We start from the raw sequence: 10,427 nt of genomic DNA, 5'->3' as shown, positions 1-10,427 counted from the left end.
TTTAGGGTTAATTTTTTAGGGTTTAGGGTTTAGAGTTTACTTTTTAGGGTTTAGGCTTTATTTTTTAGGGTTTAGGGTTTAGTGTTGATAGTTTAGGATTTATTGTCGATGGTTTAGGGTTTAGAGTTGAATTTTAGGGTTTAGAGTTGATGTTTTAGGTTTTAGTGTTGAAGGTTCAGGGTTTAGAGTTTAGAGTTGATGTTTCAGGGTTTAGGGTTTATTTCAAAAAAAATAGGGTTTAGGATTGATGGTTTAGGGTTCGTATTTAAAAAAATATAATGTTTAGGATTGATGGTTTAAGGTTTAGAATTAAGTTTTAGGGTTTAGGGTTTGAATTTCGAAATAGTATAATTCGGAAAAAAATTAAAAAATTGATTTTTTATTTTTTAGATTTTTATTTATTTAAATATTTATTTATTATATATATAAAGAACATGGACATAAAAGTCTTTTGTCGTTTAATGAAGAATGTATTTTTGAAAATATTCTTTTAGTAGTGGTAAAAATGAAAAGTGGTAGCATGAAAGTGGTAAATATGTAATTTTCCCTTTAAAAAGAAGAGATAATTAAAATACTAAGCCAATATGGCAATATATAATGTATATAGCGTATTTTACTAGTCGGATCATGTAATGCAAGATATCATAATGAAAAACAAAATTTGGGACAACATATATACGAGATACGCTTGCATAGTTGCATGTATATGTTTGCATTAGGATACGTGGAGACACATAAGCAGGTGACTTATAACACTATATGTATCATAAAACGTTGTCTTATCATTATCACTTTGATAACATGTGTACGTTGACAAATTGAGCTTATAGTTAGTGGTCGGCACATATGATTTTTCATTATTGAATCAGTATTTCTTTATGTATAACTATTATATTATGATTTGCCAGACCAAGTACAAACGATACCAACAAAGAATAAAGGTAACTACAGGCTGTTTCCCTCTGTACAATAATACTAATAAATTATAAAGGCTAAAACAGAGGATGTCTTTTCAACCGCATGTTTACATTGGTATGTCGCCGGTTTACATTGCAATGTTGGAAGGACCGGAGTCTAAGGAAATGATAAAAATATTAATCCAATATATATATGAGAACTGTTGTATAGTCAGATACATTGAATCTAGCAAATGCACTAACCGAATGTGTAAATAATGCACCCGCACATACCTGTGGATGTTTCTTAAATTGTAGTATTAATACAAATATCTTATATTCTTACAACGTTCATTTTACTTTCGTATTTGAATAATACCGCATGGTAAATTTATTTGTATATATTATCGATCATTTTTTTATATTTGATCATTTTATTTATACATATATAATATTTTTATTGTTATTATATAATTTTTTTCTGATAGACCGGATCAATTTTTATTAAAAATTGTAGAACTAAACTATAAATTAATATATCATGGGGTTGATCAGATTAGACATTAAACAAATTGTGACACAAAACCTTTTTTTTTTCCACCGAACATATTCTTGAAAAAAATTAACAGTATTGTTTCTATAGTTGAATTATTTTGACTTTTATTTTCCATACGGTTTTGAAAGGTTTCAGATCAACCATCGAACTGATACACATCATTTTAATGTTTTTTGTCGTATGCTTAGGGAAAACTTACATTTTTGTAATTTAAAATCGTTTCAAAAATTCAAAGTATAACATATAAGAAAAAATCTAACATATAAGACAAATATAACATACAAGGTTTTTTCATTTTTATAATTTAAAGTTGTTTTTAAAAAAAATTAAAATATAACATATAAGGTTTCTTCATTTTTGTAATTTAAAGTCATTCAAAATATAACATATAAGAAAAATCGAATTATTTTATTATATGGTTAATGTGATTATTTAATTTTTAATAATATAAAATTAAATAAAAATGAAGAAAGATGCAAAAATTGTTATCAAATCTTTATTATTCATAGTCATTAATTGTCATATATATGTTAATCATATTAGGTAATTTTGTAGCTTTTATTTTTTTAAAAAATACATATTTCTTATATTTTAGGGTAATATAATGTTCTTTAGTAATTGATTTGGACCAACATTTTTTTTAAGCTACCATGTAAACTAAATTAACATACTAATTAAGTGACATCTAAATAGAATGTTTTTTTAATTAGTATAAATTTGAGATTAATTTTTTTTAATGATTTTCGATTAATATACAGGGGATTGATTATGTACTTCCATCATCTGCTTAGATTGTTGATTCTCGATACACAGTATAATTTTTTTTTTTTTTGCTCAATAAACACAGTATGATTTGTTTTCAGCTGTTCTTATTTATAAAATTCTTCCAGTAAATGGCGACTCGGGAAGGTGTGAGATTTATCGATCTGTCAAATACGCGAGAAGGTATGTGTATTTGTCATTTTCAGCTGTGTCATCATGGCGTCAGCATATGGTTGTGGCCGTCAATCGTCATAGATGCAGCGTAGGATACACGTGGTGAACCTCTTCCTATGACAAAACTAAATCTAGCTGTTTCTTTTTGTTTTCTTTTCTCTTTAATTTCAATCTTTTACCTTTCTCTTTTTCATTTTATTTATTAATTTAATAAGGAAAAATATACACAAAATCATTCCTTCTTCCCTGTAATTTATGTTTTATTTTATAGTTACTTCGAATCTGAAGAAATTCTTTTACTATGCTCTCAATTAATGGGAAAATAATTATATTCATTCAGCTACCATAATGCATGAAAAGTGAAAATTACTATATGTAAGCTCCACCACCACCAATAAAGTGATCACGAAGAGCAAATCCCAGCCGTGTATTCAGTACCTGGACCCACTTCACATACCAAACTTCTATTGGTCCTTTAGTTATTTATGGGTCCCGTGATTTTTAACTCTTCATCAACTAACATCTTTAAGTTAAACTCTAATAAACCTAATTTACTAACTTACTAACACATTTAACCTCAGCATCCACATCATTATGTCATTCTCATTACAAGTATACTTGATGTTGGGTGTGATTTGGCTACTGTTGTATTTTTCACCGTCACAATTATATCCACAGTTCTAAATCTACGCCAATTTTGATTTGTATTTTTTTTAAGTTTACAGCACTTTTTTTAAGTTCACGACATTTCTTTAAATTCATATCTTTATAATTGTTTTGCTGAGACAAATTCATGCAGCTCAAATTTAAAATTTTAAAAAATTAAAAATCTAGAGCTAAAACCAAAAAAATTACACAATATTTCTACAGAAAAAAATAAAATCACAGCTGTTTGGATTCAACTAGAATACATAAATGTGTTGTGTGTATTATACACATCTTAATTTGGCACGAAAAGGCAATGATAAATCAGATAAATATGCCGAAAAATGACACCGGAACTTGACAGTTTATTTATATGGGCCCATGAAGGCCCAACTAACACGTGGTTGCGTCACAATCTCAGATTTAACACATGGCGCCTACGCTTATTCAACTCTCTAGACTCGTAACCACCGTGTCTATTCACGAACCAGCTCCTTTTGGGTAACAAACTAACGTCCGCCTTAGTTTTTCTTTTTCTCTCCCAAATTTATTGTAGGTAGTAACTTTCTCATTAGTCAACACGGTTTATTAAATTATTTCTATCTTCCTCCATAAATGTTTTTTTTTTCCTGGTAAAATCCAAAAATGCTTTTCTTTATTTCTTTCCCTGCAGTTTCGAAATACTAGTATACACTAGTAAAATTTTATTTTTCGTAGAAGTGGAGAATTGTAGAAACCATTAAACATGGTAATTTACACGGGTGAGTAATGCCGTTTATCACCCAAATCAACGACCAATTCATTTGGTCAAGGAAGAAAAATACATTTCTATAATAACAAGGTGTGGACTGTGGAATCACCGCCATAATATCAAATGTTAATGCATTGCACAAACATTACTAATTTTTTTGAAATGTGAACATTGAATAAATCAAAGATTCCACCCCAGAATCTGCCTAATGACGAACTCGTTAATCATAAACTAATGCAAATAGTTTTTTTTATTCAGGGAAGCTAATAAGAAACTTAACATGGTCTTAATGGCAGATTTGTAAACAAATAATACACGTAGGGGTGTTTTCGGTATTCACAAGAGGTTAATAACCTTGTTAACCACGTCTCTGCTCTGTCTCTTTGAGGAAACTGGACCTGTTATTGTTCTCTCACGAACTCTATAAATACCAAAGCCCCCCGTCTCCTTCTTTTTCTCTCCTTCTCCTCTCTCATCTCTCTTTCCCTAAAACTCGGGATTTTCAGTATATTCCCCCTGCAAATTTCAGGGTTTTCGTAAAGAAGGAAACAAATAAAATCTCCTTCCCCGATCTCTCTAAGATTCTCTTTCCAAAAGGAGAGAAAATCTACATTCTCCTCCCTTCTTCTTGGCGCTGCTGCTTTGTTCTTTCCAGCTCGTTTGAATTAGGTTCGACCCTATTTCAGGTTTATTGTTTATGAGATTTCTGGATCTCTTGTGTTTTTTTTTTTTTGATCGAACATTTGATTCCCTCTTTGTTTGAACATGTCTCTGTTCTTTCGTATCGTTACACCATTGGTTTCTGTAAAACCGTTTAATTCACATCTTTTGAATGTTACTTACGGCTGAAATTGAATTGTCTATCTGTGGATTTTTATTTACCTCTTTTGATAAAATAGTGAATATGATTTTGACTTTAGAGACTAGTTTGGAATTGTTCGTTTGGTTAGTATATACGCGTTCTTTTGAACAGTTTGGAGTGAGAGAAAAGAAGCTATGAGTTTTTTTTTTGTCGGTAGCTCTTAATAATAATGATAGTATTGGCTGTCATATAGAAATTCGGTTGTAAACTTCTGGTACTTGTCAATATCAGTGGCTCCTTTTCTCTAATAATGCCATTAAACAACCATTAAGATGATTAGGTAAAAAAACAAGAGGAAGAGTTAATACAAACAAAAAAGAACATAACTTTCTTGTTGACTTTGTTATGTTCTGCTTTCTTGTGTTTTTTTTTTTCAAAGTTTCTTTTCTCTTGAGACTTTGTGATAAAGAGAAAGAAACTTTACGATTTTGCGCTGTCCTGTTACATTAAATTTAGTAGAAACTTGCATTCTGATTTACTCTGTATATACTATGCAGGTTTTGTAGTTGAAGCTCAAGATCAACCTAACAGTGTATTACCTGTAGTAAAAGCCTTAGAGATGATAAGGTAATGCGAAAAGAAAAGCTTTCTAGTTTTCAAGAAACTTATGAATATTATTACAAAAAGTTTTCAACCTTTTCTGAATATTGTTTTTTTTTTTTGTGTAATCAACTTCAGTGTTCACTTTTAATGGACCGTTCACCAACAAGCAGTGACAAGAAAACATTAAAGAAGTGGTTTTTCATTGACAAAACAGTCGGATAAAAAGAGTCCCCATCGAATTTTCTTACTTGAAAGCATTTTGATTTGGAGTTGGATGGATATTAACATAAACCAGACTTCCCCTGTTCTCTCTGAGCCTACTACACCAGTAAGCAAATCAAGACTCGGACCATCCTTCCCTTCAGGTAGATTCATGAGTTTGAGGAAGAAGATCCCTAAGCTCGACGATGTTAGATCCAATGGTTGGTTAGAAGCAATGATTTCCTCTTCCCCACCACGTAAGAGGCTCGTCAAGGACTTCAACATCGAGATTGCTCCTGAAGATGACTTTGCTCAACGGGCTTGGATGGTAAAACATAATATAATATCTCATGGTTTGATTTCTCTGTTGTGTTCTCAGTCCTTACCACTTTCCCTCTTGTAATATGGACAGCTCAAGTATCCTTCAGCGATTACCTCTTTTGGGCACATTGCAGCTCAAGCTAAGGACAAGAAGATAGCTGTGTTTCTAGACTATGATGGAACTCTTTCCCCAATAGTCGATGACCCTGATCGTGCCATCATGTCTGATGCGGTAAGAACAAGAACATTTTATTATTATGATGCTTTCTGGTCTGAAACACAAAAGGCTAACAAGTTGACTCTCTCTATCTCTCATAGATGCGTGCTGCTGTTAAAGACGTGGCCAAGTACTTCCCAACAGCAATTATTAGTGGTAGAAGCCGTGACAAGGTGAGAGTCTTAAACCATCCATTAAACTGTATCATCGCAATCTAACCAAAAGTTAAAAACGCTAACACAGTTTGGACTTTGCTCATGTGTCAGGTTTACGAATTGGTAGGACTAACCGAACTCTATTACGCGGGTAGTCATGGCATGGACATAATGACTCCTGCAAATGTTAATGGGTCACCTGAAGACGCCAACTGTATAAAATCCACTGACCAACAGGTACAATTCATTGTACCTTGTCTCAAATTTATATTATCAAACGAACTCTTCTAATCTTTTTGTTACTATTTTTTAATAGGGTGAGGAGGTAAACCTCTTTCAGCCAGCTAAAGAGTTCATACCGGTCATCGAAGAGGTTTATAAAAATCTCGTTGAGCTAACTAAAAGTATCAAAGGTGCAAAAGTAGAGAACCACAAGTTCTGCGCCTCTGTTCATTACCGTAACGTTGATAAGGAAGACTGGCTAGTCGTTGCTCAACGCGTTCATGACCACCTGAAGCAATACCCTCGTCTGCGTCTAACTCACGGGAGAAAGGTACTTACTTTCAATGAACGTAACATCACTCTAAATTCACACAAACATAGTTGGTTAACTACTTGTGTTTTGTTAATATGATTAGGTTTTAGAAGTTCGTCCTGTGATTGAGTGGAACAAAGGGAAAGCAGTGGAGTTTCTGTTGGAATCTCTCGGATTAAGCAACGATGATGACTTCCTCCCAATATTTATCGGAGATGACAAGACTGATGAGGATGCATTCAAGGTACTAAGGGAGAAGGAGCAAGGATTTGGAATATTGGTATCGTCCGTGCCTAAAGAAAGCAATGCGTTCTACTCTCTTAGAGACCCCTCAGAGGTGCAAATTACATAATAATCTAGTCTTTTATCATTACATATGTTATATATGTAAATGTAATGGTTGTGGTGTAAAATGGTGTTGTAGGTGAAGAAGTTTCTCAAGACTTTGGTGAAATGGAGAAAGATGGAAGACTCCACAAGTATTTGATGATTGTGTAGGAGTATCATAAGAGCTTCATCCAACGCTCTGCTTGTTTTTTTCACTTTCTAGTTTCTGTTTTTAACAGTTTCGGCATTTATATTTTAATTTATCATTTTTCCATATTATCCATCAATTAAAATGTATTACGATTAAAACTTTTTCATTATTCATTTCATAAGTTTCTTAAGGGGGAAATCTGTCTAAAATGGTACATGCTCAGTTCATAGAATCTTCTGATTCAGATTTCTGATTAAAGTTTAAAAGAAAACTGAGGCTAAAGAGAACTAAAAATCTTTTACAAAAACGAAGAGAGTCTTGACAATACTTTAGTAGTATCATCAATCCTAAGTATATAAGAAGATAAGTGAGGCTATATAGTTTTTTCAGCTGCAGAACCAATTCTCATTGGTCTGTGGTTTGTCTTGGAGGGAAGGCAACATAACTGAATCAGTTTAACTGTAACCCACCTTGAATCTCATAAAATTCTATTCGGTTCGTTCAAATCACCACCATTTAAACCCAATTTTGCCTATTTATTTGTTTTTCTTATTTTAGGAATCGAAATTCAACTGTGACCAAAAAAGGAATTAAAATTCAGTTATTGAACCCACACATAACCCATTTTCCCCGCTCACGCCATCCGATTTTATTGTCTTCAAAAGTGCACAAGCACCGTTAGATTCGTCTCTAGATATCACTAAATTACTTTATGTTTTTAACCAAAATAGATCTAATCTTCAGTTACTACTCCCAAATTAACCAAAATCGTGACAAAATTATGAGTCCGTCATGGGTTTTCTTACTCGTCATAAATAACAAAGGGCCAACTTAAACAATTCTCGAGAATATAAGTACTTATTATAAATTAGCATAAACATTTCCTACCATTAATCAAGAGAGAGACAATAAAAAGAAACAAACCACCACACTCACTCCGACAAAACTCCATAACTATGGCTTCCACATCCACCGTCACGACATTGACTATCTTTTTCTTCTTCTTCTTCATCGAGCTTACCGTTTCTCAGCAAATCTCAACCGTCGATTCGGAATGCACCGGCCGTTGGATCCACATCCGTAGACTCCCTTCTCGATTCAATCTCGATCTTCTCTCAACTTGCAACCACTACCCACTCACCGACGATCTCTGCCCTTACTTAGCCAACCACGGCCTCGGCCCGAAGACCCATACCCGCACCCGAAGCTGGTACCGAACCGACCCGCTTCTCCTCGAACTCATTTTCCACCGTCGGATCCTCGAGTACCCGTGTCTCACGCCCGACCCGAATCTCGCCTCCGCCGTCTACCTCCCTTACTACGCCGGCATCGACTCTCTCCGCTACCTCTACGGATCCGACGTGAACTCCAGCGCGGATCACGGGTCGGATCTTCTCTCGTTCCTGACGCAGGACTCCCCCGAGATCTGGTCTCGCCGCTCGGGCCACGACCATTTCCTCGTAATGGCCCGGCCCGCTTGGGACTTCTCCCAGCCGTTGACCGTTGACCCTCCGATCTGGGGAACGTCTTTCCTCGAACGGCCCGAGTTTTTCAACTTAACGGCGTTAACTCTCGAATCGCGTTTCTGGCCGTGGCAAGAGCAAGCGGTTCCTTACCCGACGTCGTTTCACCCGCACAGCTTGCCGTTTTTGGAGTCTTGGATCCGGAGAGTCCGTCGTTCGCGGAGAACGTCTCTCATGCTATTCGCAGGCGGGGGAGGAACCTCCTCCACCCCGAATATCCGCCGGAGTATCCGGCTAGAATGTACCAATGTGACCGAAACGGAACCGGAGACCTCGTCGGAAAAGATCAAGACTTGCGACTTCGTGGACTGCTCTAACGGGATCTGCGAGCACGACCCGATTCGGTTCATGAGACCGATGTTGCAGTCTTCCTTCTGCTTGCAGCCGCCGGGAGACACTCCGACTCGCAAGGCGACGTTCGACGGAATCATCGCCGGCTGCATCCCGGTGTTCTTCGAAGACCAGACGGCGAAAATGCAGTACGGGTGGCATTTGCCGGAGGAAGAGTTCTCGGAGTTCTCGGTGACGATTGCGAAGGAAGATGTTGTGTTCAGGGGGGTGAGGATCGCGGATGTGTTGATGAGTATACCGAAAGAGGAAGTGGCGAGGATGAGGGAGAGAGTGATTGAGATGATGCCTAGAGTTATGTATAGAAGACATGGTGCTTCGATGGGGTTGATGAATAAGAAAGATGCTGTTGATATCGCTATTGATGGAGTTCTGCAGAAGATCAGTTCTAGGGGTTGATTTTACTTACGACACATTTAAAACAGGTATTTATTATCATGTTGTTGTTTGTTTGATCTCTTGTAACTATAGTTGTTCATGATGAGAGAATTTTGCATTAATCTCAACTATATAGTATTTTGTAAGTTGGATTCAAAATGTGTGTTTTGGCTGGTAATATATAGTATGATATACTCTGTTTTGGGGGACAGTTTGGAGTGTGTTTTTGTCCAGACTACACTGGTATATGAATTGAATTTCATAAGATCGTTTAAGTCAGAGTAGTGTTAAAAGCCATTAAAAAAAAAATCTCTGGTCTATACATGAAGACATGAAAAGTCATCTGTGAAGACAAGGAAGGAAGGTTGATGACTTGAACTAATCCTCTGTATCTGGAGTCTGCTTCCACTTCCCGTACCTTTTTTATGCTTTCGCTTGGTAATTGAATACAAACAATTACACTTCTATAAACAAATAGTAGCCAATTATAAGAGTTGAAATCGAGAACGTATAATTGGCAATCTGATATTTAAACTAAAAACCGAATGCACAGTAAATTACATTTATTGAAATCAAAGATATAAAAAAAAGAGAGAGTCACAAGTCATATGTGGAAAGCCATGAACACACAATTACATAAACATCATATTCTCCGCATAGTCCATGAAGGTATGAATCCTTCTTACACTATGATGCCGAAATCCCTCAATATTGACTCTTGTAAAAGTATTTGTAACGGCCTGGCCCGATGATCCTCATCAAATACCATAACCTAATTCTTTTCGTCCAAAACTCTTATTAAAATTCAAATAGTCTTACATAAATCCGAACTCAACTAAAGACTGATGTCAAATGAAAACTTAAGGAAAATGTTTAAAAGAAAAGAGTCATAAAAAAAAGCTTCGAGAAAACACTTGCACCATACGAACATCTACTACCGCTCCCTCTCGACCATACCTGTAAGAAGAGGGGTGAGTACGGAATACTCAGTGAGGACAGGTTCCAGGAACCCACGATCTCAACTCAGGAAGAGCAAACAATCACAAGTCATGAGCTAATAAGATCTATTGTACAAAAACCCA

General features: G+C 35.4%; 2 protein-coding genes across 3 annotated transcripts; both read left to right on the top strand.

Annotated features, from left to right (window-relative positions):
* The first annotated feature begins 4,200 nt into the window (after positions 1 to 4,200).
* On the top strand, positions 4,201 to 7,294 carry LOC106322665 (probable trehalose-phosphate phosphatase G). Of its 2 annotated transcripts, none has more exons than XM_013760772.1 (9): positions 4,201 to 4,470; positions 5,144 to 5,213; positions 5,325 to 5,718; positions 5,803 to 5,943; positions 6,030 to 6,101; positions 6,195 to 6,320; positions 6,400 to 6,636; positions 6,722 to 6,955; positions 7,043 to 7,105. In XM_013760772.1, the coding sequence occupies exons 3-9, from the start codon at positions 5,464 to 5,466 to the stop codon at positions 7,103 to 7,105; spliced, it is 1,128 nt and encodes a 375-aa protein (XP_013616226.1). In that variant the 5' UTR covers positions 4,201 to 4,470; positions 5,144 to 5,213; positions 5,325 to 5,463. The 2 variants fall into 2 exon arrangements, with proteins under 2 accessions (XP_013616226.1, XP_013616218.1); XM_013760764.1 differs by having other exon boundaries at positions 4,204 to 4,453; positions 7,043 to 7,294.
* Positions 7,295 to 7,974: 680 nt separating this feature from the next.
* On the top strand, positions 7,975 to 9,556 carry LOC106300029 (xyloglucan galactosyltransferase KATAMARI1 homolog). Its single transcript, XM_013736113.1, has one exon. It carries the CDS (start codon positions 8,053 to 8,055, stop codon positions 9,364 to 9,366), a length of 1,314 nt encoding a protein of 437 aa, XP_013591567.1. The 5' UTR covers positions 7,975 to 8,052; the 3' UTR covers positions 9,367 to 9,556.
* Positions 9,557 to 10,427: the final 871 nt, after the last annotated feature.

Source organism: Brassica oleracea, chromosome C1, assembly GCF_000695525.1.
Source record: "Brassica oleracea var. oleracea cultivar TO1000 chromosome C1, BOL, whole genome shotgun sequence".
Lineage (NCBI taxonomy): Eukaryota > Viridiplantae > Streptophyta > Magnoliopsida > Brassicales > Brassicaceae > Brassica > Brassica oleracea.
Note: the sequence above shows the minus strand (reverse complement) of the source record. Positions and strands in the feature narration are given on the sequence as shown.